Raw genomic sequence first — 27,350 nt, forward strand, 5'->3', positions numbered from 1 at the left:
TGTTATAAAGCACATTTCCCCATCATATTAATGTGCATGTGAACTATATCTAACAAAGTCTTTTTTTCAAATTGGTGTCAGATTTATATGTAATAAAATGTACAGACCTTAAGTGTACGTTTGCTGTGTTTTGACCAGGACATATTCTTATGCAACCACTTCCCAAAACAGATAGGAACATTGTCCACACAGAAGTTCTTGCGTGCCCCTTCCAGCCCCCGCCCTCCCCTCAGCCACCACAGTTTCTGATTTCTGTCACCACAGTTCAACGTTGCTCTTTCTTGAATGTCATATAAACAGAATCTTGAGTGTCATGTAAATACATAGTTATGTCTTTTATAAATGTCCTTTGTGTGGCTTTTTCTTTGGGGAAGGAGGCGGGTAGTGTAGATGTGGGTGCGGCAGGTTGCCAACCAAACTGAAGTCCTGAAACAAGTGGTGGCTGAGCGTTACCTGAAAGAGAAGGGGACAGAGGCGCATGTTTACACAAACACTCTGTGGAATAGGATGATCTCCATTTAACTGGCGCCGTGTCTGAGGCTCAGCAGGGTGAACAGTCAGGCTGATGTCTCACGGCTAACAGGTAGGAAAGCCGAGCCTCAAAGTCTGGCGTCTGGTCTGTTTACCCTAAAGCTTGTGTGTGTCTTTTCCACACGCTAAGATTTTTTTTTCCCTGAAGAAGTGAAAAAGAAAGTGTTTAACTGCCTGTTGCACTCTGGTAACCAGGTGTGGGGGAGCAGGGGTCAGGGTTATCAGACCAGGAAACAGGCAGTTCTTTGGAGAGCTCCAAGTGGAGCAGGGTGTTAGCCAAGCCGGGGAGGCGGGAAGTGGCTCTGTGCCTGGCCTCGAGCCCTTCTAGATGCTTTTGTAACTGTACCTAAGGTAACCAAGTCCTCCTTGCTTTGAAGACCTCCAGGTTCAAAGGCCAACACCTTGTGCTTTCGGCCAGGATTTTGGTGAGACTGGCCAAGGACTTCAAGGTTTGTGTTGGCGAAGGATTTAGTTGCGCTTCTTTTAGTGGAGACTCTTCAGCATTGATATGAGAATCGCTTCTCCTCCATGTGAGAAAATGTCAGCTCTCTTCAGGGGCTGGTAGGGTTCCCTGCCATTGTTGTCTGCTTGCTTCATCCTCCAAGCGTGGGCTATGGAGGTGAGAAATAGGCTTCGGACAGAGAACGAAACAAAAGTTCTCTGTCACCGAAATGAATGAGAGATGCAGGTTAGGGATGCAGAAGTCGTTATGTGGAATCAGTCATGCGACAGAGTACAGGGCTGTTTATACTGATAACAATGAAATCCCTCTAAGAATCTGGACTCAAAAAATAAACTTAGAGTATTTTATGAGATACCAAATGAATTTCAAATAGACTAAATATATGCTAAATATTTTTCATCTCATAGAAAAATTAGGAATAGAAGTGATACTTACCAAATTTTCTAAACCTTGAAACAAAAGAAGAAAGCTTAAAGGAATTTTTATGACTTCATTAAAAAATATGTGCTAAAAATATTTGTAATAAAAAGGAAGATAAAAACCTAAGAATATCCTTGTTATATAAAGAGTTAACATCTGCTACAGGAATGAAATGTTAAATGGGATAGAATAAAGGATTCAGGAACAGACTCAAGTAAGTGTGAGAATTTAGGGTGTAATAAGGATGGCATTTAAATCTGTGGGATAAAATTGGAGTATTCAATATGTATTGGAATAGTTGGCCAAGTATTTGGGACCAAAAATTGCAGCTCTGCATCACTCCTTAAACCAAAATAAACGCAAATGGATTAAATATTTAAATTGAAATGATTAAATATTTAAATCCTCGAGAAGCAGGATTATGTTGTAGGTAAGAGCGTAGATTCTGGGGTTAGACAGCCTGGGCTTATTGCCTACCTCTGCCAATCATGAGCTATATGACCTTGGGCGAGGTACCTCAACCACTTTGTTCTTTAGTTTCATAAAATGGGGATGATAATAGTACCTGCCTCACAGGGCTGTTGTGAGGATTACATGACATAATGTATATAAAGGGCTTGGTATAGTGCCTGGCACAAGTGTTATTTAAGTGTTGCTATGCTGTCATCATCATCATTATCATCATTAATGAAAAAGTAAAATCATAAAAGCACTAAAAGAAAGTATGGTAAATATTTTTTTAAGCTTAGGGGTGGAGGAAACATTTTAAATCATGACACAATGCCATAATTCATTAAGGAGAGATTTGATATTTAAAATCTCTGCACGTAAGGAAAGAATGACTGACCAGTGAGTTGGATGCTGGAGGTCACAGTCTTCATAGGGGCAGGGGGGCAGGCTGTGATGTGAAAGCCATTCATGTAGTGCTTCCTGCACTGAAACTGGAAGATGATCAGTAGAAGCCCTGTAAGTGCCCTGGCGAGAGTTTGTTTCAGTGTTTTCAATTTTGTCTTGGTCTTTCTACTTAGTTTCCTGGGGCTGCTGTAACAAATTACCACAAACTTGGTGTCTTCACACAATAGAAATTTATTCTCTCCATTCAGTTCTGAAGGCTAGAATCCAAAATCAAGATGTTGGCTGCGTCATTGCTCCCTCTGAAGGCTTCTCCCAGCGTCTGGTGGTTCCTGGCATTCCTTGGCTTATGGCTGCATCACTCTGTCTCTGCCTCCCTCTTCACCCACTTCTTCACCTCCTCCTCTGTCTCCGTGTGTCCTCTCTACTACTTATAAGAACACTAGTCATTGGCTTTAGGGCCCACCTAATCTAGTATGGCTTCAATCTGTCTATATATATAAAAGCCTAAGTGACCATCGCAACCGAAACAAATGAATGGTCAACTGAACAGGCTGCATGGGGCGACCAGGTCGATAGGGGGGTTAGTGAGGGATGACCAAATGACCGAACAGCAGGCTGCATGGGGCAACAGGCTGGCAGGGGGAGCAGTTGGGGGCCACCAGGCCAGCAGGGGGGAGGGCAGTGAGGGGTGACCAGGCTGGCAGAGGGGGGCAGTGAGGGGCGGACAGGCTGGCAGGGGACAGCAGTTGCGGGCAACCAGGACGGCAGGGGAGGCAGTAAGGGGTGACCAGGCCTGCGGGGGGGGGGGGGTGCGGCAGTTAGGGGTGACCAGGCCAGCGGTGGGGGCGGGGGGCAGTTAGGGGTGATCAGGCAGGTGAGCAGTTAGGAGCCAGTGGTCCTGGATTGTGAGAGGGATGTCCTGGATTGGAGAGGGTGCAGGCTGGGCTGAGGGGACCACCCTCCCCCCGATGCACGAATTTCGTGCACCAGGCCTCTAGTCTAATTATATTTGCAAAGACCCTATTTCCATATAAAGTCACAGTCTAGGGTTCTGTATGGACAGGAATTTGGGGGACACTATTCTACTCACCACAACTGCCATGCTCCTTTTTAGGGAGAATGCAGTCTCTCCCTCCCTGCCCCTTTCCATTGTCCCCTCATGTAGCCTACAGTGAGGGGAGAGGATGTTGGACCAACTGTGAGATCCCAGAAAAAATAAATTATTTTACTAATTTAGTGTGCTGCTTTTGTACATGTTAATTATTATTTTAATAGGCCATCACTTTCAAACCATGTTCATTCTCGAAATGTTTACAGAATGAGTATTTAAAATGAGTGGTGCATATTCATACACTTTCTTCTGTATTGTTACTTTCAGATTTAACCACACACCTGAGATTGTAATGTGAATTTATAGGCAGAGATACTGTACCTTGTCCAAGAAAGAAAAAGCACAATTGAATGTTCACCTGTGGAGTTTTATCACTGTGTATAATTAGGACCATAAGTCTGAGCTCACCTTCCTAAGTGTTCACGGTCCAGAGGAACCTCATATCCTCAGCCACATCTCATGCCTGGATCAGAACGCGTGAGCAAGCTGACACACTGGTTGAATGTCTGTTAGCCACACTGTCTGAAAGAGGTGTGTTCATTCAGCCTTTCTTTCAGGTACAAGTATTTAATGAGGCTGTGCTGTATGCCAGGCTCTATGTTAGACCCTGGTGATATAAGCTGATGAAACATGGTCCTCTTCCTGAAGTACAAAGTAAGAATAAATATGTGGGCACCCTCTCTTGGGACCTTGCTACTCAGTGTGGTCTGCAGACCATGAGCATCAGCATCACCTCCGGGCTTGTTAGAAATGCGGGATCTCAGCCCCAGATGGATCGATATCTCCATCCAGGATGGGTATCTATCAAGCTCCTGGTGTTGCCAGTGCTATTGGCCCATGGGCAAGGTCAAGCTGATTCTTTAGTGGATTCCCCCTTACAGCAGTCGATGACTGAGGAGGCACTTTCTATGCTTCTAAGAAGCTGCCTTGAGACACATTGTCTAATACAGATATGACAGATATGTAACCTGCTCTGGGCTCAGCCCATCTGTCCTCACCCAAAGCATCTGGGATAGAATGTGTAAACAAATGAAAGTAAGATAGCCAAGAAGTGGACAAGTGGTGAGCGGACCTAGGGTAGTTAGAAGGAGAAGAGATACTTTCTGGGTACTCTGCGTGCCTAATGCAGATGCATTAGCAATTTATCGTTCAGCACTTGGGAAGAGTGAGGACCTGGTTAAGGAAGAGAGATGGGATCTGTGTTTCACTCTTGGATAGAGGGAGTGTGAGACGTTGACAGGACATGCTGGAAGGTATGAGGCCCACCATCATGGAGCTCTGGAGAGAAGTGGGGCTGGCACTGTGCTAACACTGTCATAGTAGACTTGGTAAAATATGTGAAGCCACAGGTGTGGTTCAGGTCATCAGAGAGAACTCAGGATGAGGAGAAAAGAGCACTGAGCACAGTGCCCTGGGAAAGAAGAGCCCTCTGGGAGGCCTGAAAAGGGACACCAGAGAGGTAATCAGCATGTAGTTCTGCAGAGTGACTCAGGATGGCTTGACTTCTACTTTATTTTTTAAAATTGTAAGGATGAGCCCAGCCGGTGTGGCTTGGTTGATTGAGCATTGTCCCATGCACCAGGAGGTCGCAGGTTCGATTCCTGGTCAGGGCAGATGCCCTGATTGTGGGCTTCATCCCCAGGAAGGGGGCGTGCACAAGGCAGCCAATCGATGTTTCTCTCTCATCAGTGTTTCTCTCTCTCCCTCTCCCTTCTCTCTGAAATCAATAAAAACATATTTAAAAAGGAAAGTGTAAGGATGATCTAGCAGGTCTCATGAGGTTTGTCATTGTTGTTGATGATGGTGATGGTTTCCTTTGTTTTTTATTGTTTGGTTGTTTCTAGCTTACCAGTTTCTTCTGTGCATTTTTGTAAGGTCCTTAACATCCTAGTGAGGGCAGTGATTAATGGGATGACTGATCGCAGTGGAGATGTCGCAACCGGCCTCAAAGGAAAGCTGCAGGAGTTATTTGGCAGAGTAACTTCGAGAGTGACAAATGACGGGGAAATCTGGAGGCTGTACGCCCAAGTATATGGGGATGGGCAGAGTGAGAAGCCTGAAGACAATGAAAAGGTGAGTCCTCCTTCACTCCTGGCTCTTGTTTGGACATGTGTCTAGTGGATCTGCTTTTTTCATGGTGGAGAAAACGTTTAATGATTTTTAAGATAAGATTAATACACTCAAGTTTTCAATTTGATTCCGTCTTTAACATAAGCACCTTGAATTGTGGGCAGGTTAAGACTTGTAAGCATTCATCTTTTCTCTGTCCATGAATTTTTCTTATATAAATGTTCTCTGTTTTCTGCCAAAGGGTCTCTCTAAGCAGCTTCCCTACCTACAGAGCTGTGGCAAACAGCTAGCTCATCATGTCCTCGGTACCCTTTCTGCAGGCTCATTGCTAAGGACTAAGGTAGATTGGGTACAAGGACAAAAGGGTGTTTAAATCTGCGATGGGGACTGTGAAAGGGAAAAAGGAGAAGGAGCTGGATAAGAATATTGGAGAAGAGCTTGGTGGACGTTGCCCTGTGGTCTCACAGGCCCCACTTACACTTGTTGTGCCTTCGGCCTCCTATCTTAGACCTTGCAGGGGCCTCCAGAGTTTCCAAGTTTGGAACAATTGTGTTCTTCTCAAACATCCACAACAAATCAAGTGTGGTCTGCGTGAGTTTGGAATTAGCTACAGCACAGCTCATCTGTGGGATTCTTAGCCACTCTCTCCTCCCTCAGTCTACTCAGCCGGCTTCTCCCGGTGCCTTGTCACCTGGAGAAACACACTCACACTTTCGCACCCACTCCTGCTTTCTGTCCTTCCCGGTCTCCTTGAATTCCCTGTTCCCTTGTCTATATGGAATTGAGTGTACTCTGAATTCCCTCATCTGTGACCTCCCTCAAGAATGTGGGAGAAATGTGAAAGAAATGTCTTAAACTCTTGTGAGTTTTTGTCTTGTTTTTTTTTTTTACTTGTCACTATTTTTATTGTTTGCTGCATGACTGACCTGTGAACTCAGAGTACCAGGATTTTGGTATAAGTGTCAATTGAGGACTATCTAGATCAGAGAGAACCCAAATTGGATATTTATCTCAAAAATTTAAAAAGACAACAAATTGTTTAAGTTAAAATAATGAAATATGTCAATGAATAAGAAATGTAATTTTTCTTGCCGAAACCAGTTTGGCTCAGTGGATAGAGTGTCGGCCTGCGGACTCAAGGGTCCCAGGTTCGATTCCGGTCAAGGGCATGTACCTTGGTTGCGGGCACATCCCCAGTAGGGAGTGTGCAAGAGGCAGCTGATCGGTGTTTCTCTCTCATCGATGTTTCTAACTCTCTATCCCTCTTTCTTCCTCTCTGTAAAAAATCAATAAAATAAAAAAATAAATAAAAAGAAATGTTATAAAAAAAAAATAAGAAATGTAATTTTTCTAGAGTTTTTCTTTCAGTAAATATATATCATGCACATTTGCACACATACATATATGGATGTACAAATATTAATAACCAAATACTAATCTATACTAATAAAAGGGTAATATGCAAATTGGTCATGACGCCCTCACAGTAACAACTAAACAGCAGGCTGCGTGGGGCGACAAGGCCAGCAGGGGGGTTAGCGAGGGACAACCAGACGACTGACCAGCAGGCTGCATGGGGCGACCAGGCCGGCTGGGGGGTTAGCGAGGGACGACCAAACGACTGACCAGCAGGCTGTGTGGAGCCACCAGGCCAGCTGGGGGGTTAGTGAGGGATGACCAAACGACTGACCAGCAGGCTGTGTGGAGCCACCAGGCCGGTGGGGGGGGGCAGTGAGGGGCAACCAGGCCGTCAGGGGTGGGCAGTTGGGGGCGACCAGGCCACCAGGAGGGGCAGTTGGGGGTGACTAGGCTGGCAGGGGGGGCAGTGAGGGGCAACCAGACTGGCAGAGGGGACACTAAGGGGCAGCCAGGCCGGCGGGGTGGGGGCAATTAGGGGCAACCAGGCCAGCAGGGGGGGCAGTTGGGGCCGACTGGTCCTGCAGGGGGGCAGTTAGGGGCAATCAGGCTGGCACGGGGGGGCAGTTAGGGGTGATCAGGCAGGCAGGCAGGTGAGCAGTTAGGAGCCAGCGGTCCTGAATTGTGAGAGGGATGTCCGACTGCCGGTTTCGGCCCGATCCCAGGGATCGGGCCGAAACCGGCAGTCGGACATCCCTCAAGGGGTCCCGAATTGGAAAGGGTGAAGGCTGGGCTGAGGAGACCCCCCTCCCCCCGTGCACGAATTTCATGCACTGGGCCTCTAGTTATTAAATATTAATACTGAGCTTATGCTGATTTTAAATTCCAATTACAACTTTCAAGTTAATGGGTCAAATTATGTGAATTCCTACATCCTCTCTGTCTCCCCTCTTTTAGTTTTTTTAAAAATTTTCTTTATTGATTAAGGTATTACATATGTGTCCTTATCTCCCCATGGTCCCCCTACCCCCCACTTCTTGTGAGTTTTCACACCTCTCAATAATTCCGTAGTTTCACCAAGTTCACACCTCCTTCTCTTAGCTAGTCTCTTAGTTAATGGCTACAAATACTAAGGAAGTGTGTATACTCTTTGTAGATTTCCACGTTGGGCATTTGTAAATTTCTGTTTGAGGAAATGTCTTGGTCCAGTGTCGTGTGATGTCTTTTCATGCTGATTGCTGTTGGGTGAGCATCCGGCCCCTTCTCTGATGAGAGCGAGGGAGACTGTGCTGTGTCCCACAGATGCTGCTTTTAAAGTTGCAATTAGTTCCCTGCAACTTCCAGGGAACAGTTTGAAATTTGAATTCTGTTGGTTGTTCTGAATTATTGTTCTTTTTTCCTCAGGCGTTCAGTTATCTCTCTAAGGCCTACAAGTGTGACACACAGTCCAGTGGCTGGGAGAAAGATACTGCATCATTTAAGAAACTGGTTCGGAGAGCCTTGGATCTTGCACATGGTATTGATGTAACGTTTGCCATCCGTGGCATATTAGAATGTATTTTTACTGAGAAAGTAGTAGTCAAGAGTCAAGTGTCATTACAAATAATTTCAAATTGTATTGAAATTGTTGTATTTAATTCAGCAAACATTTATAGACCAACTACTATGTAAGAGGCACTTGCAAGCAACAAGAAGACATAGGATAGAGGCTTAAGTACCATTTGAATAAGTGACTGGTATTAGAAACTTTAAAGATGTGAAAAACCTTTACAACGGTAGTTATCCTTCAGGTCACAGTCTGTTTGCATTGATATATAGTATTAAGGATATCTGTTAACCTTTCCTGACTCATACATAGTCTTCCTTTATAGATGAAAATATTTATTCATAAAATATATAGATTTCTGGAACTCATAGCCTTATACAAAGAGCTGTTGCATATTTAAAAGAAATAAAAAATATAACCAAATAGCCTTGAGAAATGTAATGGGTGATATTTGAGGGGAGAAGTAATCTTATATGTAAAGTTGTATACCTGTGTGGTAAATATATTCTAGATAAAGGCTGTTTTTAATTATTTAGTGATGGATTTTTATATTTATACTAGTGGCCCAGTGCACGGATTCATGCACATTGGAAGGAAATTAATTAGAAAAAATATTTTAATATTGCTATTCACCCTTTCTCTATAATAGAAGTGTCAGAAATGAAAGAAAATTAGTAAAATGTATATGAAAATAATATATATATATTGATTAAATAGATTAATTAATGATAACATGATATAACAACAAAGACATGATATGAAAACAACAAAAACATGATATAAAAACATTGATAAAAACAATGACTGATAACTGATTAAACTTATTCTAATATCTCCCTGTATACCACATTAAAAGTAAAAACACTTTCAGAGTGCTTGACTAATTTCCCTTGTGATGAAGTATTCACAACTTTAACTTTAACATCACACACTCTTTGAACTCGAGAGAAAGCAACATTTAACTGACCATGTCCGAAAACGGGCTCAGGTAGGAATATTCCTACTCTGTCTAGAGTTTGTCCTTGTTATTTATTAATAGTCATTGCAAATGCTGGCATCATGGGAAACTGTCTTCGAATTAATTTAAATGGGAGGCCAGTGTCAGATGCTAATAGTTGGTCTTCAGACATAATTCTGTCGATGCCGCCGCTTTCTTTCAGCTTCTGAATGTCAACAAAAACAACCAAATTCACAATCGACAATGACAGATCTTAACACACGTGTGCGATTGGCACCAATGAGAGCTTTATATGCACTAGTCAATGTTTATTTTTAAATTGCCAGTGCATGTCATATGTACCGGCCGGTCGGGCGGATGGACGTATGGTCGGTCACTTAGCCTTTTATAGATATAGATTTGATTATGGGTCTTCGATGCCCTGGGATTACAGTTCAAACCACAATGTTAAGAACTGAGTCACAAGTACTGTGAACTCATCCTAAAGTCCTCCTCTAAATTCTCCTGCAACTGATAATTACAGCAAATGGGGAGCTGTGGTCCCGTCCCGAGTGCAGGCACATCGGTTGTTGATATCAGTTCTCCCGGAGGTGGTTAAACCCTGAGTGTGAAATCGCAGTAGGGACTGAGCTGTGAATCTCTCTCCTGTCACTTCCTTGGGCTTAGTATCATCAGCAGTGAGTCCCTTGGGGAAGCCACACAGAGAGTGTCGTATCTCTGATTTCTGTGTGTGTGTGTGTGTGTGTGTGTGTGTGTGTGTTCAGAGGGTCTCTTCCCAATGATCTGCAATTCACCAAAATTTACCTATTTTCCTCAAAATTCTCTTTTTACCAATAAGTTATCCTTTCAAAGAAAGACAAAGGGGAGAATTATGCACATAATTATTATCCTTTTGCCAAATTAAGAACTTTCCATGGAGAAATATTTCTCAAATCTGTGACTTTGAACTCTTAATTCAGTAATTGTGAGGGTTTTTTAACCTGTGAATGATCAGCAGCAGTTTTTATGGATGTTTCCCTGTGTTGTTCTTCCAGTGGCTGTGAAATGCAGTGAAAGCAAATCCAGTCCCCAAGAGGCCGTGCAGGTGCTTTCTTCAGCTCGGCTCAACCTACAGGGCCTGTCATCTAAAGCAAAGGTGAGGTGGGCGTGGTTAGCTAGGGCTGCCCTATGGAGAAGGCTGTAGTGTCACCGTGCTCTTAAATCTTCTCTACATCAGGGCTCATTTTAGGCCCACATTACAGTTTTTATATTAGTTCCCAGGTAGTTAGTTACTTGTACTGTGAGGATTTTATTGGCCCAATGGCTAGACCACCCTAAATGTGACTTAGTTAGGGCTCTTAGAAATTAATACTTACAGTCCAGCCCTTAATGCTTTCTGTAAATTAAATTCCCTTAATGCTTTCTCTACATTAAATTAAAATAACGCTCTTCTGTTTATTACCACTTTTCCCAAAGTGCAGCATATATGCCACTGGTAGCACTTGAGTAACCTTAGGATTTTAATATATATTTATTTCAGTGCATAGTAGAAAAAGTATAACTGGCCTACACATCAGACTTACAATTTCTTGAAGGTTATTTAGCCTATTTCTCATTTACAGTAATGCTGAAATGTTTCCTTTGAAAAAAGACTTATTATGTGAAAATTGATTGAGAGAAAAAATAGTAAGTAGGTTGAATGTGGATTTGACAAAAATTGTTAAGGTAGACAGGTGACTCAGGTTTGGCAACGAAAGCGCACACCTTCAGTTACACGTGCAGCCTGTGGGCAGTGCCGGGGGCGAGGGGCCTGCCAATCACGAGCTCCTGGCCAGCGGCACTAGAAGCGCAGCCGCAGAGCCTGTGGTCGTGCTGACGTACATGGGCTGCCGTGTGCTGCCCAAGGCAGCTCCTTTACGGGGGGGGGGGGGGGGGGGTGGGGGTGCATTCATTCCTGTTTTATTCTTGCTGGGTCTTTTGTTTCTACCAAATCATGATCATCTTTGTGACCTCTCAGTCCTAAACTGTAATTAATTTTCAAGTAATTAGCATAAAGGATCTGATTTATATGAATGTGAATATAAAATATATTTTTTGTTGGTATACACAGTGAATAGGTTTGTTTTGTTTGGATGAATAATATCCCTTCATCCAAAAACCATCCTGTGACACTGAACTAATCATATTCACGCAGGCATTGTGAGGGGCGGCACTCATTTGAATGTACAAGTTCAGGCCCCTTGTGCTTCTTCCATTCACCCCTTAACTGTCGCAGCTCGTACTTTGCCAGGGTGGTGAGCAGCACAAACGTTGCTGCTATAACGGTGCCGTGTTATTATGCAAGGAGTTTTAGTTCTGTACTCTGTCTCTATATATTATTTTAAAGAGATTTTCGTTGTTTTGATAGTTCTGCTTTGTTCTTTATGCTGCAGCAACTTTTTACAGATGTGGCCAGTGGAGAAATTTCCGGGAATTTAGCTGACGAAATAGCAGCTATGGACACCCTAGTACTAGACCTCCAAGACCTAAGCAACCAGTTTCGAAATCGGTACTGACTCTCCTGGGAGACGGTCTCTTACACCTGTGGATCTGAGACTGATTTTTACATAAATTTCTCTTTTGTGGCTAACATTCTTGTTTCTGTGATTTTTCCAATGTTTGAATTTCCTGAAGTACATTAAGTGAAAAGTTCCCTATTTCCTTAGTTTAGTTCAATTCAGTATTTTTTATTATTCTTGAGGCATTTCAGCAAAAAGCAAAACAAAATTTATAGTTTTCTTTTTTAGCATAGGGTTTACTCTCTCTCAGCCTAAAATGAATTAGATCATTCTTTGGAAAAACTTGGTCTAAACAGGAAAAAAAATCACACACTGCAAGTCTGTGGAATCATTAGATTGTCTGCTTTATTATCCAAAAGTGATAGAACAGTAGATTTGGTGATGGAAACCTTTACACTTCTTGAGATTTTGTATGTGTGTCAGAAAGATTCAGGCTTGGCTGAATTAGAAAGGTGGGCATGGTTTAACTTCTACATCCAGAAAATGCAAGAAAAAAATGACATAACTCAACCTTTGTCTCAACCATTAGCCACCAGTAACCAGGCCGACCCTCCTTGTGTATGCCGCCAGCCCTGAAGACGGTTGTTTAGTAAGGGTATTATGAGTGAAGACAGCTATAAACGGTGCCATATTACAAAAATGCCAAAGTAAAATGCTTTCTTAGTAATGTCTATGGAAACAAGTATTGAAGGCAGCAGCTGAGCTTAATAATCTTACTAGAAAAGTCATAGTGAGGACTTAGAATTCTGGGTTCCATGCATAAGTCATTTGACCCTTGCTTTTTTCCATGTTCTTTTTTATAAAATGTGAATAATTTCTATTCTTTGCATCTTTGTGAGTTTCGGCTGCCTTTGGGCACTTCAAAAAAATCCATAATCCATAAATATAAGTATCTTGAACATTTAAAAAAACAGTCTTTAAAAACTTTCATCAGCCAGTTTTGGTTGTGAGTGTTTACCGGTGCTTTCATTCCTTCACCACCTGCTTCTCTTTTCTATTCTCATACTAGCCTAAAAAAAAGTCGACATTTGTCCCAAAGCAGTCTCTCTTCCAGGAGACATAATAATTATGAGAAAGGCCAAGAACATGGGTAGTAGCATGAGTTATCATTCCATGTTGGCTCAGTCTTTTATGGAAGCCATTGGGGAATAGGTGGGTAAGTGGGTGGATGGATAGAGCAGAGTTTTAAGGTGAGCTCTTTATCAGTACCTAGCTGGGAACCCCAATAGAAAACAGATAAATACTAAAAAGTGCAAAAAGTTCAGGAAACAAGTAATTGAAGAGGAACTCCCAGGTTTTAATTTTTAGTTCTCGGGTTATTTACCTTTGGGTTCAAGGTAGAAAGTCATCTGTGAGTAGGAGTTGTCACAAACCAAGTCACAAAAGGCTTGTCCTCTCCCAGACCTGTTCTCAGATTCTAGGCTGGACCAAAGTCTCCAGGATGCTGATGGCCGTGTACCCTCTTTTATCTCAAAATTATCTCACAAGATCTTCTTTTTAAGATATAAACCTATTAGTTCTACTTAATAATCTTACTTATGTGAATGGTTAACAAAACTGAGGAAAATGTGTGGGAAGGTACTATGGTAAAGTAGGAGAAGCTTTGGTTTTTATCAAAACCTTGTTTCTACCACCTCATAAAACTTAACTAACGCTCAGGTGCTTGATTTCTTCAAAATGAGCGTGGTGATAATAGTGTCTGTAAAATGAGCGTGGTGATAATAGTGCCTTCCGTCAGGTTCTGAATATCTCTTACAGCACTTCACCCAGCATCGGGTCAGTAACTCCGTGTCTGTTTACACAGCTATGTTTCACTTACTGTAGGGTCTGTGCTGCTTCATGTTGCTATATTATGATTTAAATAGATGCTATTTCCAAATGCCTTATCTTTTATACGTTTCAACTTTCGTTTTCTAGTAGTAATACTTTTGTTTTCAAAATTACTTTTTTGCTTTGTCAACTAAGACATAGATGTGATTCTCTAGTCTTTTTTTTTTTTTTTCCAGAGAGAAAGGGAGAGGGAAAGAGAGATGGAAACATCTATGATAAGAGAGAATTATTGATTGGCTGCCTCCTAAACGCCCCCCACTGGGGATTGAGCCAGCAACTCAGGCATATGCCCTTGACTGGAATAGAACCTGGGACCCTTCAGTCCACAGGCTGATGCTCTATCCACTGAACCAAACTAGTTAGGGCTGATTCTCTAGTCTTTATGGTATTCCTAGCATGAATAATAATGCTAATAGCAGATGGCGAAGAGGCATATGAAAAAATCAAAGTCACTGATCATCAGAGAGATGCAAATTAAAACAACAATGAGGTATCCCCTCACACTTGTCAGAATGGCTACCATCAACAATTCAACAAATGACAAGTGCTGGAAGGATATGGAGAAAAGGGAACCCTAGTACACTGCTGATGGGAATGTAGACTAGTGCAGCCATTATGGAAAACAATATGTAGTTTCCTCAAAAAAATTAAATATGGAACTTCCATTTGACCCAGTGATCCCTCTTTTAGGAATATATCCTAAGAAACCTGAAATACCAATCAGAAAGAATATATGCATCCCTATGTTCATAGCAGCACAATTTACAATAGCTAAGATCCGGAAACAGCCCAAGTGCCCATCAGTAGATGAGTGAATAAAAAAGCTGTGGTACATTTACACCATAGAATACTATGCAGCAGTAAAAAAGAAGAATCTCTTACCCTTTAAGGCAGCATGGAGGGACTTGGAGAGTATGATACTAGGTGAAATAAGTCAGAGAAAGAAAAGTATCACATGATCTCACTCATAGTGGAATCTAATTAACAAAATAAACTGATGAACGGAGTGGATCCAGAGACATGGAAGCATGGAACAGAGTGCAGAACCTCAGAGGGAAGGTGGGGAGGGTGGTTGGGTGGGAGGTAATCGACCAGACCTGTATGCATATATGGACACAGACAGTGGGATAGTGAGGGCCTGGGTGGGGGGCGGGGATGGGCTAGAGGGGGTGGATGGGGGGAAAAAGGGGACATATGTAATACTTTCAACAATAAAGATTTAAAACAATAATAATAATGCTAATAGGTACACATCACTGAGTTCTCACAATGTACTAGGTAGGTCTGTGATATCACCGGGAAACTAAAGATCACAAACTCTAGAAAGAGAAGTAGCCAGAATTCAAAGACTGCGAACGCCTGCATGCTTGCTGCCTGCTCTGTTGGGGCCAGAAAAGCTTCTGACAGTCAGCTGTCAGTCTTCTCACGGGGATACCTGGAACATTTGCCCGTCATTGTTTATAAGGTTCTTCAAGGAGAGAAATTCTGGGAGGTCTCTGTTAAGATTATTTAAATCTTTAAATAGTGAATAAATTCTTGGTTAGCCTTTTTCAAGAAGTAGCACAGTGAATGGAGTCCCTAGCTACAAAGAAGTTAAAATCTAATGGAATGAGAAACCCCTTCATCTACCCCCAAACTCAGGAGAGTGGTCCTGAGTCTGAGAAGCAGAACCACGGGGTGTGTTTTGAGGGGTGGGGCGTTTTGTCGGGCTGGGGTGTGCCAGGGCGATGGGGGTTAAAATTACAGCATCCCAGGAAGAATCCGAGGTTCTCATTAGGCGTGGGAGCTCGGCCTTGCCTCAGACGGAGGCTCCGATGGACATGAGGACCCAGCTTTGGCAGCGCTGACTTGTTTGATTGCATGTCCAGGCTCTTCTCTGCGTGCTGCTCTTGCTTCCATTGGACATGCTATCAGTGCTCTTCGTGAGCAGAAATGGAGAGAAGAAATGCTATCCAGTGCGTGTAGTAAACCCACCTGCTTTCCACACTCCACTCGAAAACTGTGACGTAAGCAGAGGTGTGGCCAGTTTGGGCTGTTTGTAACCATTTTCCCAAATCCTGGTAAGTCTATTACACTTACCATGTGGGCGAGTCTGAATAAAAGTGTTCTTTTTTCCACTTCTGTTTTTATAACATCCACATCAATCTAACCCTGTTTAGATAAGGGGGCTCGACTTTACTGGCCGAGAGTGAGGAATAAAACCTGGTACGTGGGCGCAGCGCACTTCCTTTCTGCCGTTCGCTCAGCGGCCCCGGAGTGGAATGGCAAAGAGCCTCTATTCAGCGGTGGGCGCCACGCTGTGGTGACACAGATGGATTTTTCACAACGTGCACAAGTGCTTATAAATAGATAGGTTTCAATCAACAAGCAGCTCATTCAGGCATGTGCTCAAATATAGTAGCTGCATTCATGAGACAGCCATTCCCACTAATCCCAAGGCTATATCCTAATAAAAGAGGAATCCCTCAGGGGCTCAGGTGGTGCTGACTTGCTTTCAACTCTCCTCCAGGCTTTCACAGGCCACGGCCGACGAATCATTGTAGCTGCATTAGGTTTTCACCAAGTGAACTGTAAAGCTGAGCTTATCTTGAAATGTTCTCTGTCCTTATTTTTATAAATTGCAGTGGCTTCGCAGACAAAGAGGCACTTTTTACTCTGGACACTGCAGCGCACGGCAAAGCCACTTTAGAAACCCATTGCGTGTGCGTTTGCGTGCGTGCGTGTGCCCCGTGGGTGTGTCCCGTGGGTGTGCCCCGTGGGTGCGTGTGCTCGTTACTTTGTCATAAAGCAGCTTCTCTTTCACTTGGTCAGTAATGAAGACTTTGAGCCGGTTTTGGTTTTTCCTTTGACTTTAGGATCCATAACAAGTGAGTGTCCATTTTGAGACGATTTACATTACAAACTCCTGCTAGAGAGGCCGGGCTTTGTACCCGGCCCTTTTCTGCCCTGTGCTTGGCTTTGTTCGACAAGGTCTTCACTCCTCCTCCCGCATTGTTCGGAGCTAGCTGTAATTAATCCGCTTAGCACAGCACTGAAATGTGTCCCTGGCCGGTGATGTCAGACCTGCCTTCCTTTTTATTATTCTGACTCGCTGTGAACTGCGGTGACCTGTGAGTCAGCCACACCATCTCTTGGCCCGGCGCCAACATTGTGATCTGTGGAGGGGACTCCTGCCAAGGGCTTCGGGGCGGAGAACTATGTTAAAGTGGCCTTCTGAACGGGGAGCATCAGCCATTTTTGAGTCTTTTGTGGTGGTTTTGCCAGAAAGGGGGGTGTGCGTGTGTGGGTAAATCATGTGAACGTTAAGGAGCTAACCCGTGCATTGCTCACTCTTTGCAGCCCGAGGGCTCAGATGAATGTCAGTATCTATAGGCAGACAGAACTTACTACACAGTGTTCACAGAAGACACGTGTTTCTTGAAGACTCTATTACTGAGGGGCTCGAGGACGTCCTGAACCCCTCCACAGCCTGTCAGCGTCCATGTGACAGAGATGTTATAACACGATCCGTGAGGAAGGTGCTCGCAGCAGAAATAAGAAGGTTGAACAGAAGCGTAGGTCAGTGTCCTAGAAGCCGCAGGTAATCAGCATGGACAGCCTCTTCTGTTCCCCAGGCGGGAGCCTGAGGCCTTCAGTGCTGCTGGGCCATTGCCGGCGCCGTGGTTCTCGGGTTTCATTCCGTAGCACCGCTCCCTGTTTCTGGGCTGAGTGCGGGCCGGGGAGGCACGAAGGAAAGACTGTGATGGATTTTTATGAAGTGAAAGAGAGAGAAAACCAACTTCCTGTCATCAGAATGTCTCAGGTTGGTGCTAGGGAAAGGAAAGAAAGAACGAAAGGGAAGATGAGGTGGGAAAATGATGAAACGGGAATTGATGGATGGGAGTGAACTGGGGGTTAGAAGGCCTGGATTTAAGTCCCACTTCCTAGCCGTGACTGCACCTGAGCCTCTGTGGGCCTCAAGGCCTCAGCTGTCAATGCGAATAGCCACCCTCCCGACCAGACAGAACTGCCGGTGGGGTCACAGCGGATGATGTGTCTGAAGTGTCCCGTGAGCAGCTGTGCACAGTTAGTTCTTGTTACGATCAGGAGAAAGGGGCATGTGGAGTCCCTGATGGGGGCGCCCCGTCCAGCAACGCGGCTCTGGTTTTCCTAATCCCCGTGGGGGCGGAACCCTGCGGTGGGAGAAACAATGCTGCAGACGTTTCGCTGGGCTCCTGTGTCCATCGCTCGACTTACTGAATCAGTTGGGCCTATAGGATGGCTGGTGCCAGGTTGATAAAAGGCATCTTGGTGTTTTTACAGCTGTCTGCCAAAAAGCCTGCTTATGCCACTTCTTTTTCCCCTCAAATATTGGTGTCAGCAGCAGAACCAGGGGGGCCCCACACACTAAGTACATCTCCCCCGACCATAACCAGCAGGACACAGGTTACTGCCTGGGTAGGTATGCCCTGCTCAGTGTTCCTCTTCCCCTTTACTAAGCCACACAGCCATTGTCCAACAGGTAGAAAATGCAAATAAGCAAGAAGAAAACAATTAAATCACCCCAGACCCCATGCTGTAGAAGATAACCATGTTAACTTGTTTCTGCGTACCCTTCTAGACTAGGATGTATATGCCAGAGAGAGAGGGGGGGGGGGCTTTTAAAAAAACCCAATTAAGCTTTCTCATAAAGCAATGGATGTAGGCCTGTCTTTAACCTGGTGAGGCTCAGAGCCAGAGGACCAATGGAGACCCACACACCGTATATCTAAATAATGAAGCTATAAATCAAGCTGAGACACTGTTCAGTAAGATTTCCTTTATGCTTTGATCTGGACAAATATTCCTTTCTACTGACTCGGGAGGCCATATTTTAATTCAGGACCCTCAGCCCTCAGAATTCCAGACTGGGAGAGGGCGGCGCAGGGAGATCAGCCACCTGCAGTCCTCCCCGCTCTGCAGGGGCCTCGCGTGCCCATGCATGTATACTGCCCACACATGTATACTGCCCACGCGTGCCCACGCGTGTACACTGCAGCCAAGTCTCAGTCACCAGTCACCCCTCTGGTCTGGGAGGACACAGACCAGAGGCCACTCTCTCCTCAGGAACGTGGGCCGGGGAAGAGGCCCCTGCAGCCCCGCGATGCAGGCCTGGGCCTCTGGGCATCACAATGAGATGCCACGTACTCCACAGAATGGCTGGGACGGAAAGGACTGCATACCAGTGCCGGGGAGGGTGTGGGGGAACGGCACCTCTAAACATTGCCGATAGGAATATAAATGGACATAAACATTGGAAACGTACCCTAGGGCCCAGCAGTTTCACCCCCAGGTGAACACACAGACACAGATGCAGGCACGCTGTGCCCAAACCCTCCTACGAGAGTGTCTCTGGCAGCATCCATCCACCTATCTCCCCGCAGGAAGTGGGTACGGATAGGGTGGGGCAGCCGTGCAAGGAGGATGCGCAGCAACAACGACCACTGCAGCCACCACAGCCACAGGAGTGAACTCCGACAGCTTGCTGAGCAGAGGAAGCCAGACGTGGAGAAAACGGACCCTGTCCTAGCCGGTTTGGCTCAATGGATGGAGCGCCGGCCTGCGGACTGATGGGTCCCAGATTCCATTCCAGTCAAGGGCACGGACCTCGGTTGCAGGCTCCTCCCCAGCCTGGGCCCTGGTCGGGGCTTGTGCAGGAGGCACCAATCAATGTGTTTCTCTCACATCAGTGTTTCTCTCTGTCTTTCCCTCTCTCTAAAAATTAATGGAAAAGTATCCTCAGGTGAGGATTAAAAAAGAAAAAGTACTCTGCGTGTGTCCATACATACAATACAGAGTTCAGAAAGCAGACGAAATCAAACCGCATCACTTGGTGATCGGGCCTGGGTGTTGACCCTGTAGGGAAAGCGGGGAAGTGCTTACCACAGACCAGAGGACAGCGGTTCTCAGAGTGCACAGGGGTGATTCCACGCCCAGTGGGGGTGAGGGGGGCGGGGAGGCGGGCTTCTGGGCAGAGGGCTGCACCCTTTATTAACTCGGTCATGATAAACACGGTGCTTTTGCCAAGTCATCGAGCTCCACATTCTTGTTCTGCACGTTTTTCTGAACGTGTGTGACATTTCACAGTAAACAACGTTCAACTGTCAGCAGCGGTGTCGCTGCTTTTACCGCGGGCCCAGCCTGCTTTCCCCGTCCCAGGCTTTCAGCGTTTCTGCCTCTGGGCCTCCCTTCCTGGAGGAGACCCGACTCCTCCAGGAATTTTCCTTGCAAATCATCAAGTTGACTGTTGAGCATGCGTACTGCCTCTGCATCGCAAATTCAAACTTAACCCCGTGTCACTTGAACTCTCCCCCCGCCTTCCTCTTTAGCAAACACCTCTTTAAGCAAAGCATAACGTGCTGCCTACAGCTCTTGCCCCAAAATGTGGGCAATTTGACAGGAGCCTCTAAGCCTTGATGGCTTTTGTCTAGCACAGTTACGATCCCGTGCCTCTCCACGTGGCCGGCACTGACCTAAGGGAACCTGGCCAGCATGGAGTCGTTGATAGAGTGTGGCCATCTTGGTGCCCAAAGCCAGCTTCTCACATTTCTTCTGGAAAAGCGTGGTGTTGACATGTTTAATATCCTGTGGCATTTCCTCTGGGCTCTGTAGTTGGATGGAAAAAGTCCCTGCTGATGTCTGATGGCCAAGTTGACTAGCAAGGCCTCGAGCCCCTCTACCTCACAGCTCTGGCTGGGCCCAGATGTCCCTCGAGGCTGTAACAGGAATCCCCACAGTCGAATCTTGGCAGGATCCCCATACCTCCCTTTCAGGGGGAGCATTTGTGTGCGCCTGGATGGTTTCTGAACAAATAAAGGTGAAATTTCACCCACAACTTCATAGGGAATGATAAATCAAAATCCAGACCACTACAAAAAAGAAAATGATAACCCAGGGTTTTAAGCTTTTCTGGAAGAATTCCAAAAACATATTTCAAAGGGAATGTCTTAGGGAAACCCTAAATAGGCTGGTGACCTGCAGATCAAAGACACTGGATTTTATTAGTCGTCTCCTGACCTGGCCGATCGCACCGTCCTCCTCTAACTGTTGCACTCATCCAGATAAACCCGCCTGCTCTTCCCTTTCTTCCTTTGAGAACCACAAGAATCACAAATCATCCCTGACAGCCTTGGTCTCTCGTCCTCAGGAATGTAGCTGGTACATTCTTTATGTGCAAGAGGCATTCCTAGGAAGGGGTCTGAACCAGACAGAACGAAGCGTATCCTGTTTCATCCGCATAGAACAAAAGGCCTTTCCTTTCCCAGAGCCTGCCCGCGGCCGAGGACTTGAATGAGAGCAGACTGGCCGCGCTCAGCCCTGAGGACAGGGTCCACATGGTGAGGGTTTCGCTGTCTCTCCTCCACGGCTGCTCTCACACAACAGAATCCCGACTTGTGAAGGGGCCAGTGACAACACCGGGTTATTTATCATTGACTGTGACATCCCACCCAAATGAGCTGCTCCCTGCCCTGATCTCAAGTTCTGTAGGTTCATTGGCGACATAATCGTTAAAATGTGATGAGTTTTGCATAAGTTGGTGTTCTGATTGGTGAACTATAGGTGAGTCAGGCAGACTCTGATTTGTGTTTTTAGCACTCCCTCCTGCCAGCAGCTCGGGCCCCAGGTCCCCAGGGCCCTGAGGTGAAGGGGCGCACGCCCGTCCTCCCAGGCCCTCAGCCAGGTGGTGGGGCAGGGGCAGGTGAGGCTCACAGGACTGATTATGGGGGCAAATCATCCAAGGCCTGCTTGGTCGATTGCCAGCATATAGACCCTACCTTCAATTTTAGTGATCTTTGCCTCCTGGGATTTATTCTTGGCATTCTGCCATCTCTGTCCCTTAAACAATTTGTTTCTAACCAGTAAAATATTGGCCACATTGATGGGATGTCACATCCATGGTTAGGTCATGTAAGACAGAGGCACCTGTCTTACTAGCAGACTCTCTCCTTTGCTGGTTCTGCTGAGTCAGGCCGTCCCATGGCTGCTCGCATGGTCAGGGACTTGAGAGTGGCCTGGGGCTGACCGTCAGCAAAGCCTGGAAGGAAGGATCTGAGGAAGGTCCCTCGGTCCAACAGCCCTCAGGAAACTGAATTCTGACAAAAACACTTTTGCTTGGAAACAAGTCCTTCCTCAGTCACACCTTCGGATGAGACCCTTCCCCTCGCCAGCTCCTCAATTCCAATTTGGTGAGGCCCTGGCTCAGCTGTCCCTGGACCCTGGACTCCCGTCTCACAAAGACTGTGACATAACATATGTGTGCTTCAAGTGGCTAGGTTTGCCTTAGCAATGTGTTATACAGCAATAGATAACTAAGTAGATCTCACCGGTCATTTTTTTTTTTTTTGAACATAGATCCATAGTATTCACTAATAATTACAAAATATGTCTTCTTTGGAAAACATTTCCACTGTTATTCCTAAGGTGGTAGACTGACATACAGATTAAACTCAAATGCTTTCACTGTCTACCATTCGCTGTCACATCTATCATTTCCATAGTTGTTTTTGAGCTAAGAGAGTGTATGTATGAGGGTAAGCAGTACGAAGCCCCTGTGGTCTAAAATGTGGCTGTAGGCCTGGCCGGTGTGGCTCAGTGGTTGAGCATCAACCTATGAACCAGGGGGTCACAGTTCGATTCCCGGTCAGGGCACATGCCCGGGTTGCAGGCTTGATCCCCAGTAGGGAGCGTCCAGGAGGCAGCTGATCAATGTTTCTTATCATTGATGTTTCTCTCTCTTCCTCTTCTTTTCTGAAAACAATAATATATACAAACACACACACACACACACACATTTTTTAAGTGGTTGTAGTTAGTTATGTCACTCCTTTGCCTAAAGACCTTCCGGAGTTCTCCATGACATACAAACTCTTTGTGACCTTTATAATGTGACCCAAACCATATTCCCACATGTTCTCCCCATTCCACGCCTCCCTGCCAACCTCCCCTGCTGTGATCCATCCCTCCCAAGTCTTCGTCTTCTCTCCTGCTGCCCCCCACTTCATGTCCAGCCTGTGAGAGCCTAGCTCCTCCATGAGGTTTCTTCCCGACTCCACGTCTGCCCCTCAGCCGGTGCTGTCTCCCCGCTTTATACCCCACACCACTGGCCTTCCTTAGCTTACTTGGCAGGTGCTGACGTCACCCTGGCTTGCTTTCTGCCTTCTGATTCGGCCTCTGATCTCCCACGTGAGACCAGGCTCCTCGCGCAGAGGCTGTCCATCATTCTCTGGTCCTTCCTGCACCTGGAACATCACCTGGGCGTATGAGGCGGTGGTCACATGACTGGAACTGAATGTAATGAAGGGCAGGTCGGCACAGGCGCAGTGTCTCCCCGAGCGTGCCAATAGGGGTTCCACTGAGGGAGGACTCTTGGGAAGAGATGCGCCCTATCCCTTTAGGAGGAGCCCCCGGCACATCAGGCGGTTAAAGCCGCTGGGAAGTCCTGCCGTAAAGGAACGGGCACCCCAGCTGTCAGCTCTGCGCTCTGCTGTGATTTGGCTGGAGGTTTGGAAGCCGCCTAGACACATGGCTACAGGGTCGGCTGTTCAGAGCTCACCTCCCCGTGGATGCCGTTTGCTGGTTTTTTTCTTGGTGAGTCTGTGAGTTTATTAAGTCGTCTGTATTCATGCCTCTCAATCAGTCACAGGTGATTCCAGAACGATCTCAATTAATGATACTCTGGATGGGCACTCAACGCCCGAACATGGGCACGTCCTACTGTGGGAACTAAGCCACCGTCCTGGGTTTAGAACCAAGTTCCGTTCGATAACTAGTTTGACGTGACCCTTGTTCAAGGGGCTTTCTGCTCAGCGTTGCAGAGACCGCACTGAAACATGTCAGATATCAGAGGCTCACTTTTTACCAGCCTTTGCCGGGGGCGATCCCAATGAATGGGTGTTTAATAGCGTTTCCTGTAGGCCAGGCGCTCTGCTAGGTGCTCGGGGTAGGACACTGGGTAAGAAGCCGTTCCTGCTCCAGGGGGACATAAGCAGGCTCTCCGGAAAGTTCCCGGGTGCACACACCCTGTCTGCTCGGTGCTTCTGCGAGGAGGGCGAGGCGCCGGCAGAGGAGAAGGGAGGCCTCGCACGAGAGTTCGTGGAAAGATGCCAAAAGACGACTCTGGGAATAAAGGTGGCAAAAAAGAAAAGTCTGTTTCAACAAGATGTGTGTTTTTAGCACTCCCTCCTGCCAGCAGCCCGGGCCCCAGGTCCCCAGGGCCCTGAGTTGAAGGGGCGCCCCCCCGTCCTCCCAGGCCCTCAGCCAGGCGGTGGGCAGGGCAGGTGAGGCTCACAGGGCTGGTTATGGGGCAAATCATCCGAGGCCTGCTCGGCCCATCGCCAGCGTAGAGACCATGCCTTCAGTTTTAATTCAAACACTTCTTTCTTGCCTCCTTTTTTTTTTTTTTAAGAGCAAACATCATTCCTCTGGATCAGGCGTCCTCAAACTACGGCCCGCGGGCCACATGCAGGTGTTTTTGCCGTTTTGTTTTTTTTACTTCAAAATAAGATATGTGCAGTGTGCATAGGAATTTGTTCATAGTTTTTTTTAAACTATACTCCGGCCCTCCAACGGTCTGAGGGACAGTGAACTGGCCTGGGCCCCTGTTTAAAAAGTTTGAGGCCCCCTGCTCTGGATGTTAAGCCCCTGGACCAAAGACTAAAGACTCTGCACATAAGACTTTCCATCTGGTGCCTGGTCACCTCCTCTGGCCCTACACACTGCCCCTGCCTCTGTCGCCTCTGGCTCTGCTTCCCTGGGGGTCATGGACGGGCTTGCCCCCTTCTGTGGTCTCCATGCCTCTCCCCAGGGTCACCTGGAGGGCCCTCAGGGAAGCCACAGCGGCAGCTAAGTCTGGACTCTGCCCGTCGAGGCTGCAGCCAGAGGGACCCATGGCAGTCTGGCTGTCGCTCACCTGTGGCGTCCCTGGCACCCCCCCCCCCACCCTCAGGCTCTGCGTGGCCGCCTGTCTCCGAAGTGGATGGAAACACAGATCATGGGGCTGGGTGCGATGAGTGCTCGTGTGCTGAGCACGGTGCCTGCATGCGGCTCTGCAGCACTGGGCGCCTAATGACCCCGCTCCCCTCCCTCTTGCTCTTTAAATCAGCGAAGCCACACAGGTTCCGGGCAGGAGAACCACCTTTCATTGTAGCTTTTAACGCTGGATTTTCCTACGACGGCCCTGCTTAGAAACAGGCCCTCTCCCGCTCCGTGCACGCGGTGTGCCCAGGGGCCCGTTACTCCGTGCGGGCTGGGAGGACGGCGCGCTGGGTGTGTGCCTGAGCAGGTGACTTGGACAGTTTTGTTCCATTCCACCTTCTCGCTCTCTCCAGGTTTCCTTGAGGAACACAGGGGAGCTGGGAGTTGATGTTGGCACGCAGGACTCGGAAAGAGCCCGTAAAAATGGGCGGGGCCCCTCTTCAGTGATGGAGGCGATGGGAGCGTTTTTGGCTTAAACGTCCATTTTCCTTTGCTATTGTACTCAAGCCAGGGAAGCGCCAATTACTTCAGGTCTTTCCCGGAGCCATTAACTCACCTGGAATGCCTGTCTCTCCTCCCTTCCTGGAGTCTTGACCCAGTAACTTTTAAAAAAAAAAAATTCAAAAAGCCTTTACCAAGGGCCAGGCCTGGACATACACGGTCCCGGGGCAGCGCCACAAGGCAGAGCAGAGGCGATGGAGAGGCAGCACGCATGCGCGCACACCGGCACCCGGCGCCCCTATCTGAGTTTGGTGCGTCTGGCCTGAGGGGCTCTCGGTACAGGGAAAGCGCCCTGAGCCCCAATAACTCAGACAAGGGGAGTGAGTGGGCCCAGGCCCCACAGACGGAGAGGAGAATCAGCAGGACCAGGATGGGTGGTGGGGCTGGGGCAGGGGGGCAGGACCGAAAGGAGAAACGCAGTCGGCCGGGATGCCATGCGGAGGAGGGAGAGAAACTCAGCCGTGCACGTGGGGTAGGCCAGGGCCCTCCCTCCTGAGCATCTCTGCGGTCTGACCTCTCTCTGGACCCTTTTAGCCTCAGACCGTGAGCTGCTGTCACTCCATTTGGAGAAGGATCCAGGGAGCCAGGCCTGGAACTGGGGATACAACAACAGCAGGGAGTTAGCAGCCAGGTGCTGGGATTCCCAGTCAGGCTCCCCGGAGTCTGAGATCGGAAACTGCCCAGCGCTGGTGATGCAGTAACAGGGCGGCTGCCGTTTCTCCACCTGGGAGCCCCGGTACTGAATGAGGAGGGAGCAGGTGGAGGAGGGGAGGAGGGGAAGGAAGAGGAGGAGGAGGAGCAGGTGGAAGAGGAGGAAGAGGAGGAGGAGGGGAGGAGAAGGAAGAGGAGGAAGAGGGGAGGAGAAGGAAGAGGAGGAGGAGGAGGAGGAGGAAGAGGAGGAGGAGGAGGGGAGGAGAAGGAAGAGGAGGAAAAGGAGGAGGAGGAGAAGGAGGAGGAGGAGGGGAGGAGGAGCAGGTGGAGGAGGGGAGGAGAAGGAAGAGGAGGAGGAAGAGGAGGAAGAGGGAAGGAGAAGGAAGAGGAGGAGGAGGAGCAGGTGGGGAGGAGAAGGAAGAGGAGGAAGAGGAGGAGGAGGAGGAGGAGAAGGAAGAGGAGGAAGAGGAGGAGGAGGACAGGGGGGAGGGGGGAGGAGGAGGGGGAGGAGGAGGAGAGGGGGAGGAGGAGGAGGAGCAGGTGGAGAAGGAGGAGGAGGAGGCGGAGGCGGCGGCCAGCACTCCCGTTTCTCAGGCACTGTGCTCGAGAGGACCAAGTGCCTAGCCAGAGGTGTGCTTGGGCAGCTCAGCCCGCCATAAGGGCCAATGACAACCAGTTCTCAACTTGACATTCAGTGACGTCACCTGGTACTTGGAAATCAGCCGTGGTGGGAATGTTTACACCACAGAAACTGGCAAAGGCTTTATAAAGAACCCAGGCATGTTCCTCTCTAGAAAGCCCGTTGTTAAGCCTTTACTGGAACACAAGTGTGTGTGTGTTTATATACTGTAGATTCTCATTTAATTTTATCTTCCTAGTAAGCCGGGATTTTAGGCATGAAGTAACAGCCTTCCCATCACTTTTGTATATGTTATGTCGCTCTCACAATAACCCCATGAGAATTGGTAGGGCAGGTATCATTACCCCAATTTTATTATTCTTTATTATCATTATTATTATTTTCTAATCCTCACCTGAGGGTGTTTTAGAGAGAGGAAGGAAGAAGAGAGAGAGAAACATCAATGTGAGAGAGAAACATCAATCAGTTGCCTCCCCTATACACCCTGACCGGGGATCAAACCCACAACCTAGGCATGTGCCCTGACTGGGAATTGAACCCACACCCTTTTGGTGCACAGGATCATGCCCTAACCTACAGAGCCTCCTGCCTGGCCAGGGCTCAGCATCCCACTTCCATCCGGCCCAGCGGCAGATGTCTGGTTCTGAGTCAGTGTCTGGTCACGGGCGGGAGGGCCAGGCTGACTCCATTCGGATGTCTGAGAGCAGGAAGTTTCCCCAAGACCGCAGGCGGAGCTTCATAAATCAGCTACGGCCCCGCTTATTTTGTACACGAGCTTCTCATGCAAAGTTCAGGGCCGAGGGGGTGGCTCACAGGCCCCCCATGGGCTGGCCCTGTGCGGGATCAAGGCTTGCGGGAACCTGCCCTTGGCTGGTGCGGGAAGAGGGAA

At 47.3% G+C, this 27,350-nt stretch overlaps 1 protein-coding gene across 2 annotated transcripts in view; it reads left to right on the forward strand.

Annotated features, from left to right (window-relative positions):
• TTC27 (tetratricopeptide repeat domain 27) overlaps positions 1 to 11,918 on the forward strand; it is a 97,506-nt gene extending 85,588 nt beyond the window's left edge. For both annotated transcript variants that reach the window (XM_008162253.3, XM_054728214.1), the window contains 4 exons: positions 5,256 to 5,453; positions 8,211 to 8,322; positions 10,345 to 10,445; positions 11,722 to 11,918. In XM_008162253.3, coding sequence (XP_008160475.2) covers positions 5,256 to 5,453; positions 8,211 to 8,322; positions 10,345 to 10,445; positions 11,722 to 11,844 — 534 coding nt within the window. In that variant the 3' untranslated portion in view covers positions 11,845 to 11,918. The remainder of the gene's footprint in view (positions 1 to 5,255; positions 5,454 to 8,210; positions 8,323 to 10,344; positions 10,446 to 11,721) is intronic.
• The last annotated feature ends 15,432 nt before the right edge of the window (positions 11,919 to 27,350 follow it).

The sequence above is a fragment of the Eptesicus fuscus genome, chromosome 16 (genome assembly GCF_027574615.1).
Source record: "Eptesicus fuscus isolate TK198812 chromosome 16, DD_ASM_mEF_20220401, whole genome shotgun sequence".
Classification (NCBI taxonomy): Eukaryota; Metazoa; Chordata; class Mammalia; order Chiroptera; family Vespertilionidae; genus Eptesicus; species Eptesicus fuscus.